Raw genomic sequence first — 19106 nt, 5'->3', positions numbered from 1 at the left:
TGCCTGAATCTTAAATACAGTTCTGTGATACAAAATAGATTTCCTATCAAATCCCATTCAAAGACAAGTACCTTTCCCAATTAAAAGGCAAAAATGGTCTCTTACAGAGGCACGCTTACATATAAATTGCCTGGAGCTCATGGCAGGATTCTTCACCTTAAGCAGTTTTGCGAAAGAAAAATCCAATTGTTGCGTCCTTCTCAAGATGGATATTTCAGCGGTTCAATGCGTGAATCTAAAAACTAGGAGGCACAAAATCCAAACACCTAGCATACATTGCCAAAGACTTATGGCATTTTTGCCTTGATCGTAACATAGTTTTGCGAGCAGAATATCTTCCTGGCCTGTCCAATACGATAGCAGATTGGAATTCCCATTTCCTAGTAGATTACAGCAACTGGATGCTGGATCCCAGCATTTTTCAGCGCCTTTGTTCCCTATGGGGACCATTGCAATACGACCTTTTTGCATCACGTCTCAATCGTCAGTTAGAAAAATTTTTTTGCTGGCGTCCAGACCCAGAAGCATTAGATCATGCGTTTCTTCAATGCTGGCATAATGGAGTCAATTATGCATTCCCACCGTTTGCGATGATATCTTGGGTTCTGTTGAAAGCATTGTCTCAGAGATCAACCCTAGTGTTAGGGACTCCTCATTGACCATCACAGCCGTGGGGGGGGGGGGGGGGGAGAATTGATAAAGATCGTGCAGGCAGGTGGGAGGGCTATGAGTGATGGAGGGCAGGCGAAGGCGAATATTTATGGACAAGAGACCAGAGAGACAAAAAAATAAGGACAGCTGAAAGAGCATGTAGCGAGGCTGGGAGGACAACAATACTGTAGCTACAAGGCTTCTCCACGCAGGCGCAATCTAGTAGGGGAGAAGTGGATGACACGTTTTGAACAGAATTCACACTAGGCAGTCCACAACAGAGCCAGGTTACAATTCAATGCAAAGCAATCTATGGATGGAGAGATATGGAAATATTACAGCACGCAGACATTAATGTCCCATAGAGGAGAGCATTCAAGGCTGACACTTAAGAGAAGTAATAAAATCAGATTTGGGACAATCTTTGTTCCAATTCATTCTTCTTGTCCATTGAACTCGCAGCCCTCAGCATACCAGCTGGTTTGGAAATAATAATAAAAATAGTAATAATAATCCTGGGAAATGGCTGCGAACACAGAGGGAGCCTTTTCTCTTGTGTGACATTAAAACGTTATGATTTAGATGTAATCGGTTCCCTTAAAGGACCACTATAGGCATCCAGACCACTTCAGCTCAATGAAGTGGTCTGGGTGCCAGGTCCCCCTAGTTTTAACCCAGCAGCCGAGAAACTGCTACACTGTTTACACTGCAGGGTTAATGCAGCCTCTCGTGTCTCCATGACAGCCACTAGAGGCCCCTTCCGAGATTAACGCTGAGTAAATCGCACCTCACGGACCTCCAGCGTTAAAAAATTGAGTAATGCTTTCCTATGGGTGGGTTTGAAAGCGCGTGCGTCTGTTCCACTCGGGAACAGACGTCGGCAGTGGAGGAGAGGTCACCAGCACCGAGGGAGCCCGGCGCTGGATTAAGGTAAGTGGCTGAAGGGCGCCGAGGGAGGCAGGCACTCCAAGAGCCTATAATGCCAGGAAAACGGGTTTATTTTCCCAGTCACTATAGGATCCCTTTAATTCACAGTGGATTGGAATTCCACCCACTCTAATAGGCTCGCAGTAAGAAAAACGTAGATCACAGGCTCTGTAAGCAATAATTTTAACACAGGAACGCTCCAAAGTCAGGTGGATTGTACTTTAAAAGGACCACTATAGTGCCAGGAAAACACTCATTTTCCTGGCACTATAGTGCCCTGAGGGTGTCCCCAACCTCAGGGCCCCCTCCCGCCGGGCTCTAGGGGTGGAAGGGGTTAAATTTACCTCTTTCTCCAGCGCCGGGTGGGGAACGCTCTTCCTCGGCTGAATGCGCATGCGCGGCACGAGCCGTGCGCAAATTCAGCCAGTCCATAGGAAAGCATTCTCAATGCTTTCCTATGGACGCTCGCGTCTCCTCACTGTGATTTTCTCTGAAACTGCTATGTTTATAGAAAAAAGGGTTAAACCTAGCTGGACCTGGCACCCAGACCGCTTCATTAAGCTGAAGTGGTCTGGGTGCCTATAGTGGTCCTTTAAATACACATTTTATAGGACAAAAACAGCTTGCACATGGTTTTTAAATCCGGTTACGATTGTCACAAATGGCAAAAAAAATCTACTGAGATGCAGATATTGTGAACAATAAATTCTAAAAGTTTTGTTGTAGATCAAATCATCACATTTGTAGAACAATATAGGAGACTAATTGTAAAGACCAATCTTATTACATGGAATATACCGGGTACAGTATCAGGGCAGCTTCTCCAATACCAGGCATATCCAAAGCAAATGATCAGATCTAAGGCTGACCGAAGTGCACCAGATGCAAAGTTTATCGCCCAGTTACAAAGATCTTAAACCTTCTTAGCCGATATGTTAAACAGAAAAGAAAGCCCAGATAAAGCCAAGAACACCTAAAACTGTCCATACCTCCCATGTGTCCTTGTGTAAGAGAGATAATTCCTGTTTTTCTATCCTAATGTCCCTCTTTTCTAGGAGCTCCATATTGTTGGTGTGCCTGAGTGTATAACAGAGCTCCACAGCAATAATACTCCCAGTAATGTGTCTGGGTGTATAACAGAGCTCCACCACAATAATACTCCCAGTAATGTGTCTGAGTGTATAACAGAGCCCCACAGCAATAATACTCCCAGTAATGTGTCTGAGTGTATAACAGAGCTCCACAGCAATAATACTCCCAGTAATGTGTGTGAGTGTATAACAGAGCTCCACAGCAATAATACTCCCAGTAATGTGTCTGAGTGTATAACAGAGCCCCACAGCAATAATACTCCCAGTAATGTGTCTGAGTGTATAACAGAGCTCCACAGCAATAATACTCCCAGTAATGTGTGTGAGTGTATAACAGAGCTCCACAGCAATAATACTCCCAGTAATGTGTCTGAGTGTATAACAGAGCCCCACAGCAATAATACTCCCAGTAATGTGTGTGAGTGTATAACAGAGCTCCACAGCAATAATACTCCCAGTAATGTGTCTGAGTGTATAACAGAGCCCCACAGCCATAATACTCCCGGTAATGGGTCTTTAAATCTACAATAAATGTGTTTAGAAATCAGTCTGTGTAAAATAGATTGTTCTTGATATAAATTACATTTTATTTATATAAATTGATATTAGTAAGTCACCTAAAATTTCTCAGAATGGCTCTGCGCATGGCCACACCCCTACTTTATTTGGGCTTATTTGCCTATTCCTAAATATTCAGGATTCTAACACAATCTATATGTGGGCATCTTCTCAGTTTTTAATAATTAAAGATGTAGTACAAATGTTTCCCATAAATGTCTAATACACTAATAAAAAACTTCCTCCCGTTAATTACCCCATCACTGTGTAGAGGGGTATCACTGTACTTCACCAACAAAGGTTGGGGGGGGAGGGGGGGCGGGAAGGGGAGACAATGGCCTGGGGCTGCCGTATATCTTGTTCAGAGGGGGTCTAGGTGGCATTTGAGTAGATATAAGCTATGGAGTTCCCTGTAACAGCTGTGATCTATGATCTATTTTTAGAGGAGTAGGAACGGGCGATACGGACAACTACGTCAAACAGAAAGGTCTCTTGCGTCATTTTTGGCTTAGTCACAGTATGTCTGTACACCTTTAAACATGAAGACAGTATGTGTTATCATACGGGAATCTGGTTCAACAACATCGCCTAGGTTGGGTGGGTGAATGTTAAAAAAACGTGATGTAATTAGCATCCTGGCACAGAGCAAGGTCTCACGGTGAATGCACAGTAGTTGATCAGAGTTGGGAGAGATCTACCCCCAGGTAATAAGGTGTATGGCCCATCCCTGTTACCAAAGAGAATATCCCTCACCTACGACAAATCCCACAATCCTTTTCTGAACACCATAAAAATAGTACATCATATAGTTAATGTTTACACCTATGGCCAGCTCATATAGTTCTGTAGCCAATGTCCCCTTTAAGAAGGCATATTCCTTAATGTGCTTTTCGGATTTTCATACAGCAGTGATATCTCACCCAGACACTGCAGATGTTTCTGAATGACATTTCTTACCATGCTCAGTCAGCCCACTTTGGATAAGTAGCTTCATTCATTAATTTCATGAATGAACATACTCACAGTCTGATGTATGGCTGCTGCATAGTCTTAGCAAGCTAGAGAGAGACTTAGAGGAGGGTTGATTTAAGGTGCATATTATTTCTTAAAAATGGCAAACAAATAGCAGGCAGCTAGCCAGCTGTTTAGTGATGAGTCACTAGCACAATTCAGCAATACGTCCTAGATCATCCCTGTTAGCCGTTTCTGGATAGCTCCAGAACAGAGAGGCTTTATTTAGCCCTACAAAGGCTCCAATTAATGAACAAAGAAATGTAATGTGTCGGTGTTCAGGTAAGAGGTGAGATCCAGTGCAGACTCTGCATAGAGTGTTCACTGAACCGGTCTCTGGGGAGTCACGTCCCAGCCTTGCCAGGTGCTGATTCATGGCCTGCCTCTGATCCAACACAAATTAAAGGCTTCCTCTTCCCAGTGGCCGAGCCAGCTGATGACAGAGGGGCTCTGAAAAACGTGTTTGGATTTCTATAGAACTCTCACTACAAATCCACACGGGCTTTAGCCAAACACCTAGTGTTGACTTTAGCCTAAACTGTAAAAACAGATCAAAACTGCAGGCGATGCACATGTGAAGCTGGGGACCTGTATGCAAAGAGCAAACACAAAAGAAAATAAAAAGGTATGTCATTCTGGTGACAAGTTATCGATCACATCGCGTGAAGAAAGAACGTGTGTTAAAAATACAGAACTGCAAATGTGTGAAATGTCAGGAATTGAAAGTAAATCAAAGTAAAACTCGGGGCTAATATAATCAAACTGTAAACAAAACCAGCTGCAAATTAGATATAATGTGCCCGTCTTGGCCTGACGTTTGAAAACCACGTTAATGAACGTTCCGCATAAACCACATGAAATGCGCAGGGATACGAGACCCGCCATTATGAAATCGTTATAGAGGAGAAGAGCCACGGTATAAAACACTACAGATCAGAATTTATAGAACAAGGATCAAAAACTTAAAAAGAAAAAAAAGAAAAGAAAGACGACTTCTGCATCTAATGTGGGGAGATCTTCCCAGACCACATAATTGGTGAAAGTCGACATACAGAACAGATAAATCAGCAAATGCATAATAAACGGGGTCTGCGTGAATCTGAGCAAGGTGGATAAAATCCCAGCTAATAGAGGGATCAGACCATCCCCCATGGTAAATTTCCCCTGCCAACCCCCTAACGGAGACCATTGGTTGTGTCAGCCGTTTAACAAAGGGTCCTTTTTAGCTGTGCAGCCCTCTCGTCCCACCAAGAAAGACATGACGAGGCTGGGCCCAAGCGCTGTTCACTAAATACATTAAGGACATACATTGGGTGAATATGCCTTTGTATTAATACAGATCTGGCCGCTCGGCGTTTACACTTCCAGCATTAAGAGGAAAGCATCAAACATTTTACTAAGATCACAAATATTTTCACAGATTGACAAAGACCAATATTGTCGGCTTACAATGGATCTGAAATTACAGAAGTGAGGATTGTCTGCCTGAGGAAATTCGTTTGACTGATAATGAAGTCAATCAAGCAGCAACTCACAAGGAAATCACTGGTTTAGGTTAAAATAGCCAGCTGAACTAGAGAATTGATCCCAATTCAGCGATTTTAAATCCAAATTTGCGATTTCCTGCACATTTTAGGGCAGTTACCATTGGTTTCTTTATTTTATTTTGAATGCATATGAAATATTTTGTATATATTATTGTTTTTGTATTTTATTGTACCCTAATGTATCAATGCAATGTTTTGTGAACACAGGACATACTTGAAAACGAGGGAAATCTCAATGTATCCTTCCTGGTAAAATATTTTATAAATAAATAAATATTGGTCCTCTAAGTTGAGATGGATTGATGCAGACGTCTTCCTGGTTTCTCAAAGCCGTGTCACCGAGACCTCTCTCAGACAGGGTGTAACGAGCAGATCTTCGATCTAATCCCTGCGTACCATTCAGAGGAGTGTCAATACGCAGTATATGTTTATATGCATCTGAGTTAGCCAACTGATAGCTTAACATGTTCCCTAAAACCAACCTGCAGGAGCAGGGGAAAATCGGCTTATTGATCAGATAAACATCGCACTATCATGTGGACAATGGCAAAATAATGATAAATAAGATCTGATGTCAGGACTGGTCTTTTCATAAAGTTGGAAAGAAAATGACTGCAGTCTGTTCTTACTTGCATTACTATTATTCTGGTCATTTAAATAGCGCCGATAATTATTCTGCAGCGCTTTCAAACACGTGAGAGAGAAATGCTTACTATATGCCACTCACAGCTTCTCATTCACTAAAAGGAAATAAAATAGTCACACTACGCAAGTGAACTGCATCTGTGGCGGCTCTGACGCATTATTGTTCAAGTGACCTTCAGAGACTGAAGTTGCTATGGTGCAGTAAGTTCTCTGTTGCCAGCTTACTTTTAGGGTTTGTTTGTTTTTGTAATAAAAATAAATGATTACAAAGTGCAGAAATTCCTAATAGATTTTACGAATGATATGCAATTTATCTCTGTATATTCTTGTAGTTTGGTTCCTGGAGAGTTCTTTTAAACAAATATTAAAATATCCCATGTCAACTTAATTAATGTGGAATAAAAACATAGCTGGTAAGGTAAATTCTAAGAATGAAATGTTAGCAGTTTGTAGTGTTCTTTGTTTTAAAAAGAAACACAGCTGTTTATATTATAAGCATTGGACTTCACCCACAAAACACACAGCATCATCAGATGGGGCCCAAGATGGCGGCTCCTAATACCCGCTTCATGTGGCGTACCCTTCTTCCTTTCACTGGACTTTGTGCCCCTGATAAACTCCCAAATAAAACCCAGCATTGTTCGCCACATGTCTTACGCAGACAGATTAGCAAACAAGAAAAGTTACCAAGAATACAGAATGCTGCTCTGCACATGTGGATGATACATTTTGATGTAGATTTTAGGACACCAAATACCGGAAGATTATGTCACATTTTCCATTTCCATCCGAGGCGACTTGCAGAGCGCAGTCACTGTGCACCGCTATATGTATTAAAGATACATTTTGTTATGGAGACAGCATTTAAACAGATTCAGCCACTCGGAAATGATGTCATCCTCAGGCGCAATTCACGCCAATGGCAAAGAGATGACCATACACGAACTACAGCACGCAAGTCTCGAGTGGCTATAGCTACGAACCCACAAACACAGAGATTCTTGGCTTCTTAAAACAACCACAAAACACTTGCTATTATAAACCATAAAGAGAATCAGAGGTGCAAAGGCCCAGTGGCAGGAGATTCTGGAAAAATAAGATAAAAAATAGGGTAACTAACTACACCCATCGGCGGAGACCCAAAGATTTGAGCAACCATGATGAATGAAAAGTCACCATGCAATATACCATGCAATATGCAATAACAGACTAGCAACATAGTAACGGTATATTGTCCAAACATCACCGGATCGAAGAGAGGCTCGTATAAAGATAGCGGTAGCCAAAAGCCAAATCAAGATTAATTTCACCCTGTCTGTAACAACTTTGGGATGCGTTACACAGCTTCTGGCAACGATTTGGACGTATATCCACAAACAGAGCAATGAACTGGGAAAGTAACGGCGCCTATTAGACTATGGGGTTTGTTTGAGCCACCCATCCCATAATACTCCGCAATAAAGGTATCACATAGATGGAAGATTAGCCAGTACAGCACCAAAAACACCGGCAATCCCCCAATATATTTTCTTGTTTGAGACATGTTTCATTTCCCAAACTCTATCACATCTTCAGTTTGTTATTACTTAGTAAGTACGGGGAAAAAAAAAAAACTCACAAGAACGAACGAACGAACGAACGAACACACACACACACACACACACAAACTAAAGTGAATCTCAAATTTAAAAGGGACACTCTAGTCACCCAGACACTTCATCTCAATGAAGTGGTCCGGGTGCAGTGGTCCAGTAAGTTCAGCCCTTCAAAGTAAAAAAAAAACATTGCCATTCTCTAGATCTTTGCACTTTGTGAATAGCCTTGGATTGGACCATTGCCGGAGGTCAAAACTCCTTGATGACGTTGCAGAAGGCGGCGATGTGAGCAGTGCAGAGTAGTCTCGACACTGGAAAAAAGGGGAGTAAATCCTTTATTTTCTTAATTTTATTTGAAAAAGGTCAGTGGTCTGTATACAGCAGGGATGAGAGCACTATAACGTTAGGAATACAGGTTTGCATTTCTAACACTGCCGTGTTCCTTTAAGACCAGGGCAGCCACATTGAAAGCATTGCTGAATTTTTTTAAGTTTGGTAACATTTTTTTCTTGCCTTAAACGGAACACTAAGTGTTTGTAATACAATAGTGTATTTGTAACGCTTTAGTTCCCTGGTGGGCGTTTAACTTTACTTACCTTACCTTTCTCGCAGCCTTGTCCATTGCCGTTCCGTAAAACAGCAATGTTTTATTTTGATGAAGGGGCCTGGTGATGAATAGTGTCCCTTTAAATTCTCACTTTGGTAAGAACCCTGGCATTTATAAGCAGATTACGGACCAGAGACAGAAATGTGAAGTCTCTGACACCTCTACCAACACTGAAGCAGTTGAAATTGAGGGACACACCTACTACTTGCTCAGACCGATAGTGGTCAGGGGTGGGTGCACATATCGCGTGATAATGGCGCGCTTGTGCAGAGTTTGACCTCTGCCAGCCACAAATTCTAATCTGCTGCGTTCATCAGAATTTTAACACAGGAAACATCAAGTTACTCTCACTTCCTTTTTACTCAACAGGTGCAATCTCATTTAAAGAAGGGAAACAAAAAAAAAAAGAAAATATAGTGATTAGGAACTCAGCAATTTAGCCGGGATAGCGTTTTTCCAAGGCTGATGTCATACAGACAGGACTGCAGGCGTTGGTCTCTTATAACACTGGGTATCACCTCTTACTGGTTGTTCTGTCAGCCGTTTCACTACAAATCCCATCACTGGCAGCCATCCAATTAGAGGTAGAAGATTAGATCGAGTGCCAACATACTCCTGAAGTCATTACAAGCACACTTTAAACAGCCAGGACAATAGTGATTATTGCAAAGCTATGCTCACTGTGTGCACGTCTTACAGTCACTAATTCACCAAAACAGTGGAGAAAAGAACCGTGTAAGGTAGAGATCTGCTTATATTTTGGGGCAACTGCCTTCTTTTCAAACCAATCAAATCATTGTTTGACCCAAAATTGTTCCTTAGCTGAGCATCTGCCCACGTGTGTTCTGCCACCTCATGCGTTCTCGTAGGACAGGAGAAGCCAATTTCCAGCACTTCATCTCCCACAATGCCCTTACAGCCATCATGCAGCCAATGCATCATGGGAGATGCAGTCCACAACATCTGGAGTGCCGAAGTTGCCTACCCCTCCTCTAGGAGAGCACAAACTCATAACCACGTGTGGTTGGAGGGAATTACTGGACCCCTTGCTCGGCTCACTTTATGGGTCACAATACCTCGTTTCTTTTCAGGTGAAGAAAACCGTTCGTGCTAAGCACTCATAATCTCTGTATTACCTTACAGTTTATTGCGCTTATCTGGGCCAAAAAATAAATGAAAATAATAATATATAAATATATATTGCATTTAGTTGGGCATGGAGGCACACGCCGTATTAAAGGTAGGTTACATTACAGCTTATACCAATACAGAAACGGGGCCTGGCACTTTCCCTCAAACTTTGTGAAGCAAAGTGACAGACAGCAAGCAGCCCTGGGAGGTGCGGAGTACACAGCCTCGGAATCCGAGCCAAGACAAACAATTCCAGGAAAATATAGCTTGGCTTTGTACAGGAGAAGGATACACAAAGTGCACTGTTCACAACCTGAGATATGCAGAGATTCAAGAGAAAATAAATAAATAAATAAAAACGAACAACAACAACATTTTTGTAGTAAAAATGTGATTTAGGGGCTTGGTGATAGATACTGCCACAAGGGGTCCACACATCGCTAGCTCACAAAAGTACCCCTCATGCCGAATGCCCGAGTGTGACCAGAACAGGATATTTCCTGAGAATTTAGATTTCATAATGAAAAGGAGCGCGGGACAGGAGGCAAATAATTCCAAACCCAGCGGTAGCTTATCATTACGTACTGCTGAAACCTTTAAATATGTTTTAAATAAATCCACTATTCGATTTAAATATTATTTTAGCAATAACTAAATGTATTAGCAAAGAAAGTTTTACAAACAAATTTGAGAGACGCAAAAAAAAAAAAACACAACCCTCTTTCTGCGCCTCATCTGGATATGACCACTTTTCTTAAATAAAATGTTCTAGATCTTTGTAACACTCACGGGTGTTTGGGATCGGAATTCTAGACATTTAAAGCTGCATTTTCAGGTTGTTGTTTTTATTATGTAAAGAAATTCAAGCCATCGAATTTCGTGCACACATTACGCCTTTTAGTACAAGTCTTCCAGTGCTTATTATCTGTTTGTTTTTCAATTGGAACTCTGACATCACTGGCAGGTGTTGCTTGTTTAATTGACCCGCTGCATTCTTTAGTTCACATGACCATCGATTCCTACAAGGTGACAGATATTCATTTTTGTACAATAGAAAATGTCTCCAGAATGAGACAAGGCCTTTGGTAAATTAGTTTTTGCAGAAATCTGCAACTAAAAGAAGGGGAGAGAGCTCCTGGGATGTTTGAGGAATGTACATTGCTTACCCCGGTGAAAATAGTGAAAAATCTAAAATAATATATTAAATCCAAGCATTATGGTGTGCTTTACCATCGTCCTCCAATTGGTAAAGTAAAAGAGCACAATATTTACAAAAATAAAAAACAAAATCAATGTATTCCCACAGCCTGCCTCACAACGTTTGCTCAAAACAATAATGTTAAACTGCTAACGAGACACTAACGTGATTGTGAGATAGATATGGCGGACGAGGGCAGATGTTTATAACGGAGCTGCATGAAGCGTCTCTGCGTATTAAAATTCAGTGCGCTTAGAAAGCTTGGCTGAGAGTCCTGGTAGTTGGATTGTGACATTGCTCAGCGTGCGGGAGTTTACCAGCAGTGATCTAGAATCACACATTTGTGGCACATATATCCAATAGAGGGTATATTGTTTGTTGGGGGTGTTAAGGAGTCGAAGAGAGGGTCACAGGGCAAGTAGGGTGTCCCTCCCAAAGGCTGGCCCCAAATTCAGTGTCACACACTTCATCAGTGGAGAAGACAAACTCTATTAGCTGACACAAACACACACAAAAATGTTATTAAAAAAAATAAAAAATAAATCAGATTGATCGTGTGAATGTCAAGCTTATTTTAAATCAAAGTTATTCATTTTAATCAAAATGTGATTAGTTCCACAGATACAAAGAATATTGGAAGAAGGAAAAGAATAAGATCAACTGAAGTCTAAGTGATTGTGTAAGTACATACGGAACAAACTAGAAACGAGGCGAGTACAGACTGTTGGAATAAGACTGAAGTGACATCACGAGTTGAACAGGACAGACGCCATTGTCACAGAGCAAATAATAGGCATTGTTCCATTGTGATCACAGCCCAAATATGCAAAGCAAACAGTAATACGGTATTAGAAGAGCTATATACAACTAGTTCCCAACGCGCATAAAAACAATAACGACAAAAAAATAAAAATAAAAATCGAGAATGTCCTCATGGCACAATTCAGCTTTTTGTAAAAGGTCACAGGAGGGAAAGCAAAGGCTTTATGGACTATCCCAAGGCTTGCCGAACACTTCCACTTGATATCGGCCATGTCTGCTGTGAGGCTACTCCGTCCTTCAACTGTTATAAAATATTAAAAAGGGCACTTTAACCACCAAAACCATCCATGCTTACTTAAGTGGCTATGGTGCAAGGAGTCTTGTGCGTCACCAGTCCATTATATGTAAAATATTCAAGGACGTCAACACAAGACAGGACTCCCAGCGCCCATATTTATATCATCTTTCAATTCAACAAATCAAATATCAAATATCTACGAGTGGACTGTGTTATCAGACCTGCAAGTTAGCATGTGTGTGCTCCTCATACAGTGTCGACTTATTTGATTTTCTAAGGTTCTCCTTAAATGGACCACTAAAGTTACCCAGGCCATTTCATCTCAATCAAGTCTGGGTCTAATGGCCCTGAGTCAATGGTCTGAGTTCAAAGGCTCTGTCCTCTTAGCCCTGCATTTAGTTTTTTTGCAATAGTTACGTTGCAGGGTTAAATCCGCCTCTAGAGGCTGCCTTCGTGACAGCAACTAGAGCTGCTTCTACAGCATGGACCAAGGTAAACTTTGGAAAGAATGAATGAATGCATTTAATGTTTTCATATGGGAAAGCTCTGTGCACACATCAAGTTCTCAATGCTGCCCTATGAGGGTCATTGTTTTGGACCAACGATGGAGGAAACAATACCTCCTCCATAACGTGGTAAGAGGAGGAAAGGTAAGCAATGCAGAGGGAGCCTCAGCGCTGGAAAAGGTTTAATAAAACCCTTTATTTAATCACACATGGGGTTTGGACCTATATTACTAGGAATACGGACATTAACGCGTTTGGAATACAGGTACGTTCCTTTAAATCTTCAGATATGAGCCACCTTATCGCCAATGTCTAGGGGACCAGCAATCTTATCTCATGCAGAAGGCCTTCATAACGTTCTGCAGGTCCTTTCTCAATACCTATATTCAGAGTTACTGGTCTGGTGGAGACTATTCTTGTTGGAGATACAGCTCATCATTTACTGGAGACATAAGGATTTCCAGATAGACACCCCGGCATTCTTTGGATAGATCTGTTTGCTGATGTGGTAAGAGAGTCGGTGATATCGGACGACCTTCCATAGATCTTCTGCCTTTATCTTGCAGTCTTTGCAACTCTGAGGTTTCTACAAAATATGTTTATTTGGATACTGTTTAAATTTTGGATTGAAAGAGGAAGTTCCCATAGACACGAAATGAGGAACGGTTAGAAGTTCCGAATTTCTGAACCGCTGCTTTCAGTTTTATAGAGTGAATGGCTACAGGTATTTGCAGTGTGAAAACACCAGAGTAACTGTAAGCTCTTATGGTTTATCATAAAAAGGTATAGGAGTTTGCCTGTGGTTTGCTGAACGTATGAGAATTAGGAAAGAAGAAGCATGTGGGTTATGGAGTTCAAACACAGCATGACAATGGACTGTGAATCGTGAGGACTGTTGTATTAGTGGCATGACAAAGGGGGCACCCCTAAAATAGGGCACAACACCTCGAAAAAGATTGGTTTCCCATATAGCTAACTGGAGAAGGGTTACTTCATTGCCAGGACAAACCAAGATATCGCAGAGGCTGATAAACATTACGGTATCTTTAGAGCAAACCTGACACGCGGGGGCAAGTAAAACCATCCATACATTTTTACGTAAAAACACTCCAAATTAGACTTGGAATTATAAGGAGCCCCTCCGGCTCCCAGCATTTGTCAAAAACTGATATACAGGTGATATATGAGTTCTGCCTATAAACCCATTGAATAATACAGAAATCATATATTAAATTGCTGGGCATTGATCATGCTAATACATTCAAATAATTAAAATCTATGATACTAGTTGAGTATAATCAGCTACTAAGTTCTGTTCAGTCACTCACAGTTTGCAGGCTGCCAGCTGCACCTCCTCGCACTATGCAGAGGAGGGGGGCTGTTTGCATACCCCCTATCATGCACTAATAGGATGATCTAGTTAGTAAAAAATAATGGCATTAAATTAGAATGAAATGGAGTCATCATAAAGTATGGCACATATCGGTGCCAAGTGTGAGGACATTTAACTAGCAGATAAACAGCACTTGTTTGCCCAAGATTCAAATCCAGTGCCATTCTTTGCAAGTAGCACTACTTTTCTGGGATCAGCAGATTTTACAAAACTGTATGACCGAGAGCAACAAGCACAGAGTGGTTATGGTGCCAGATGTCTGCAGTAGGCTGCCAAACAGATGGCTTTACGGGGTGGCTATGGTCCTTCCAGTCTGAGTTGGTGTGATAACGCAAGGTATATTTCTGGATTATCACACCAGGCTTGCTTTTACAACTTTAGAGATAGGCTCCCTTTTTGACCTCTCCTACAGAAATCCCAAGTGAATAAAAAATAAAATAGTTTTTTGACAATCCACATGAAAGGAAAAATGTTTTCTGCAGAAGGGAATTTTCTCCTAACACCATTTACCGGAGCACAAACTGAGCCTGTGTTTTGTATCAGCGCACATGGAAGTGGATTGACATTGACCGCAGTGACTCGCGGAGTGTGTGACGATGCATTTATTGTACATTGGGGTGTTCGTCGTTCAATGGGGCAGATTCCCACCCACAGAGAAACCAGAAGTTACAGAGTCGCGATCCGCCTTACAGCAAGAAAAGAAACAACAAAAAACCCTGATAAATCAGCTAGCGGGAACCTGCGAGAACTCGCAAACAGAGGATAACAATACCCTAATACCCCAACGCCAGCGTCCGCAATCCGCGGCTAACACAGATATATCCCATTCACACAGACTCAGCATGATAGGAAATGATATATATATATTCTATATTAAATCAGCCATAAAATTAACCCTTAACACTCAGTACAAATAACCAGATGGTGGTAGTATAATATGTGTGATAAACATTGCACTAAGGGTTAATATCCACCTGCAGCACCGGCTACTTTCAATTTAATTTCAAAAACTTTATATGAAGAAAAAAAATACGCGGGCAAAATGGCAGAGAGTTCATTGGCCAGCTGTACGGGCTGAGCTAGACCAGCACCTGGCTGCTGGAGGATGATAGGAGTTGGAGTGGAAAGCTGTTTGGAGGTCAGTTGGAGTAAAAAGGGAACACAGGAGTGTGATATTCGTTAAATTCCAGTTAGAGAGCATTTTAAACGAGAACACACAGCATCATGCCTTGCTCCCAGCCGCTCACACAGCCAAGCAAGACTTTGATCCCGGATCCTCTCAGAAAAAGGCATTTATCTCACCAGGTTGGACTGATCGCAGTGAGAAGTTGGTGATTCACACATGATGACCGAAAATGCTGACACACGATTAGATAACAGGGAGACGCTGCATGCCTTCACTGAAAGAATGACATCACTGAGCCACAGGGCTGACAATCTACAGTACTTTTACTGAACTTTAAATTAAGTGGAACCCATTAGGCTTCACAAATGTTATGTTGTCTCAGTAGAGATAGTGAGCCTGTAATATTAGACCCGGTCCCTATACACAGTGCGCTATACGCAGAGTACCAGTAATTGTACAGCGCTATGGAATCTGATGGCGCTATATAAATAATAAAATAATATCAGACCCCAGTCACTGCACACAGTGTTATGTCCAGACCCCAGTCACTGCACACAGTGTTATGTCCAGACCCCAGTCACTGCACACAGTGTTATGTCCAGACCCCAGTCACTGCACACAGTGTTATGTCCAGACCCCAGTCACTGCACACAGTGTTATGTCCAGACCCCAGTCACTGCACACAGTGTTATGTCCAGACCCCAGTCACTGCACACAGTGTTATGTCCAGACCCCAGTCACTGCACACAGTGTTATGTCCAGACCCCAGTCACTGCACACAGTGTTATGTCCAGACCCCAGTCACTGCACACAGTGTTATGTCCAGACCCCAGTCACTGCACACAGTGTTATGTCCAGACCCCAGTCACTGTACACAGTGTTATGTCCAGACCCCAGTCACTGTACACAGTGTTATGTCCAGACCCCAGTCACTGTACACAGTGTTATGTCCAGACCCCAGTCACTGTACACAGTGTTATGTCCAGACCCCAGTCACTGTACACAGTGTTATGTCCAGACCCCAGTCACTGTACACAGTGTTATGCCCAGACCCCAGTCACTGCACACAGTGTTATGTTCAGACCCCAGTCACTGCACACAGTGTTATGCCCAGACCCCAGTCACTGCACACAGTGTTATGTTCAGACCCCAGTCACTGCACACAGTGTTATGCCCAGACCCCAGTCACTGCACACAGTGTTATGTTCAGACCCCAGTCACTGCACACAGTGTTATGCCCAGACCCCAGTCACTGCACACAGTGTTATGCCCAGACCCCAGTCACTGCACACAGTGTTATGTTCAGACCCCAGTCACTATACACAGTGTTAGAATCAGACCCCAGTCACTATACACAGTGTTATGTCCAGACCCCAGTCACTGCACACAGTGTTAGAATCAGACCCCAGTCACTATACACAGTGTTAGAATTAGACCCCAGTCACTATACACAGTGGGTGTTATATGCAGAGTGATAATATCACAGCCATATGATTGTCCCCTTTATACTGTTTGGAATCCTCTCCTTTTACTCAACAAGTATTTTTACTTGAGAAAGCCAGGGGTTTAACTCCAATTTCTCCAAGGACAACACGAGATACATTGTAACTGACTGCCAGTGAGGTCAGAAGCCCAGCCTTCTCTCAGGCACTGAAAGGGTTAATGTGATCACCTTATTCATTAATAGCATTCCTGTGGCCAGGTCTCTGGAGAATGGGATCACAGGGAAACGAATTACCATGATAAAGGAAGCCATCCTGCCCCAGGCTAGGGCACAGCAGATGGACAGAGGGGCAGGTTAATGGTGCTGTATAGGGAGCTAGCCCACTCTATACATTCTCATTTAACCCTCACAGTGCCAGGATCCAATGCTAAATCCTACTAGTTTTAGTTATATAAATATTATAATGTATTGAAAACAGAGAAAGGGACTATTCTTTCTGCAATAACAACAATTTTATGCTAAACTTCACATCCTCCAGGATATTGCATCAGACTCCCCCCCTCTCCATGCATAGATATCCCCTGACCCTGCACAACCCCCCCCCCCTCACCATGCACAGACCCCCTCTCTGACCCTGCACAGACACCCCCTGACCCTGCACAACCCCCCCCCCTCACCATGCACAGACCCCCTCTCTGACCCTGCACAGACCCCCTCTCTGACCCTGCACAGACACCCCCTGACCCTGCACAACCCCCCCCCCTCACCATGCACAGACCCCCTCTCCCCTCACCATGCACAGACCCCCTCTCTGACCCTGCACAGACAACCCCTGACCCTGCACAACCCCCCTCTCCATGCATAGATACCCCGTGACCCTGCACAACCCCCCTCTCCATGCATAGATACCCCGTGACCCTGCACAACCCCCCTCTCCATGCATAGATACCCCGTGACCCTGCACAACCCCCCCACCATGCACAGACACCCCGTGACCCTGCACACCCACCCCTAAAATGCACAGACACCCCCCCTGACCCTGCACCCCCCCCCCACCATGCGAAACACCCCCCTCACCCTGCACAGACACCCCTTGACCACCCCCCCACCAGACACCCCCTGACCCTGCACAACACCCCCCTCTCTCTGCACAGACACCCCTTGACCCCCCCAGACACCCCCTGACCCTGCACACCCCCCCACCATGCACAGACACCCCCTGACCCCCCCCCACCATGCACAGACACCCCCTGACCCTGCACCCCCCCCACCACCATGCACAGACACCCCCTGACCCCCCCCACCATGCACAGACACCCCCTGACCCTGCACCCCCCCCACCACCATGCACAGACACCCCCTGACCCTGCACACACCCCCCACCACCATGCACAGACACCCCCTGACCCTGCACACACCCCCCACCACCACCACCATGCACAGACACCCCCTGAACCTGCACCCCCCCCATGCACAGACACCCCCTGACCCTGCACAACCCCCCCCCCCTATACACTGCAGAGACCCCTTCACCCTACAATTCACAAGGCAGTGGGGTATTAACATAATAACCCTCCCAGCCCAGCAGTCAATCAGCAGCCACTTACCTCCAGGATGTCATCCAGGTCCTGCTTGCTGAGACACTTGTGTTTGCTGAGTATCTGGATTTTGTAGTTGTCATAGTCTTTGGTGGCTTTTTTCCAGTTGGGCTCCTCCAGTACCTGGAAGATAGCGGCCCCTATGGACAGGTAGAAGATGATAGCAGAGGCCAGCAGAGGACCCCTGTCTACCATGGTAGCAGCACTACCCTCTCTGCAGCAGCTGCAGCCGGAGTCCCAGGAGCTGGGGAGAGAGTTACATGGGGGGAGGGGAGGGGGGAGCTCAGAACAAAAAGCCCCCTGTGTGCTGGCTGAGAGACCCTCTGTGACAGCTGCCCATGGGACAGGGAGCTCAGAGCTCTGGGGCTCTGCCTGGAGGAGGGCAGCAGGTCCCTGTCAGGGGGGCCATGGGGGGGCAGGCTGGCTGGTGGTTGTGGGAGCACTGTTTGGGTGTCTGCTCCTAGCTGGGAGGGAGACTGAGGATGTTACTGACTCAATGCTGGAGTCTCACTCACTTCATATTTGTAGTAAAAGGGGGAAGTGTTAAAGCTGAGTGAGCAAGGAGGAGATAGGGTGAGGATCCGCCCCAGGGAAGGGAGACAGGATCACATTAAAATCTTGCCAAGTACAGACTGCATGGGCTTGGCTGCCTGGCATGGGGCAATGGGAGCAGGCACTTAGCACTTTGTAAGGACCTCAGAAAGTAGTCAGGTATTATCTTAGGCAATATCTTAGCAAGCAACTCCCATTAGGAGGAGCCAGCCCGATCCAGCTGCTCTAGGCGCCTCTTGGATATAGTATTATGTGTTGGCTATGGAGAGAAGTTCTGATCTTCTACTGTGCTGCAGAACTCCTAGTATGCACAGCCACTCAGCTGTAACAAGGTTCATGAGCCCTAACTACTTGGGATCCATCACTCCCATCATGGTCAGGCAGCCTTACACCACATCACAAGCAGCTGCTGATAGGGATAACGTTTGTCACCCAACCTGCAGACTGCAACTCCCATTAGGCATGT

At 44.0% G+C, this 19106-nt stretch overlaps 1 protein-coding gene across 1 annotated transcript in view; it reads right to left on the bottom strand.

Annotated features, from left to right (window-relative positions):
* The window catches only part of KCNK5 (potassium two pore domain channel subfamily K member 5), a 37883-nt gene extending 19303 nt beyond the window's left edge, over positions 1 to 18580 (bottom strand). The window contains exon 1 of the mRNA XM_063444118.1: positions 18098 to 18580. Within this exon, the coding sequence (XP_063300188.1) occupies positions 18098 to 18283 (186 nt within the window). The 5' untranslated portion in view covers positions 18284 to 18580. The remainder of the gene's footprint in view (positions 1 to 18097) is intronic.
* Between the last annotated feature and the right edge of the window lie 526 nt (positions 18581 to 19106).

The sequence above is a fragment of the Pelobates fuscus genome, chromosome 2, assembly GCF_036172605.1.
Source record: "Pelobates fuscus isolate aPelFus1 chromosome 2, aPelFus1.pri, whole genome shotgun sequence".
Taxonomy (NCBI): Eukaryota; Metazoa; Chordata; class Amphibia; order Anura; family Pelobatidae; genus Pelobates; species Pelobates fuscus.
Note: the sequence above shows the minus strand (reverse complement) of the source record. Positions and strands in the feature narration are given on the sequence as shown.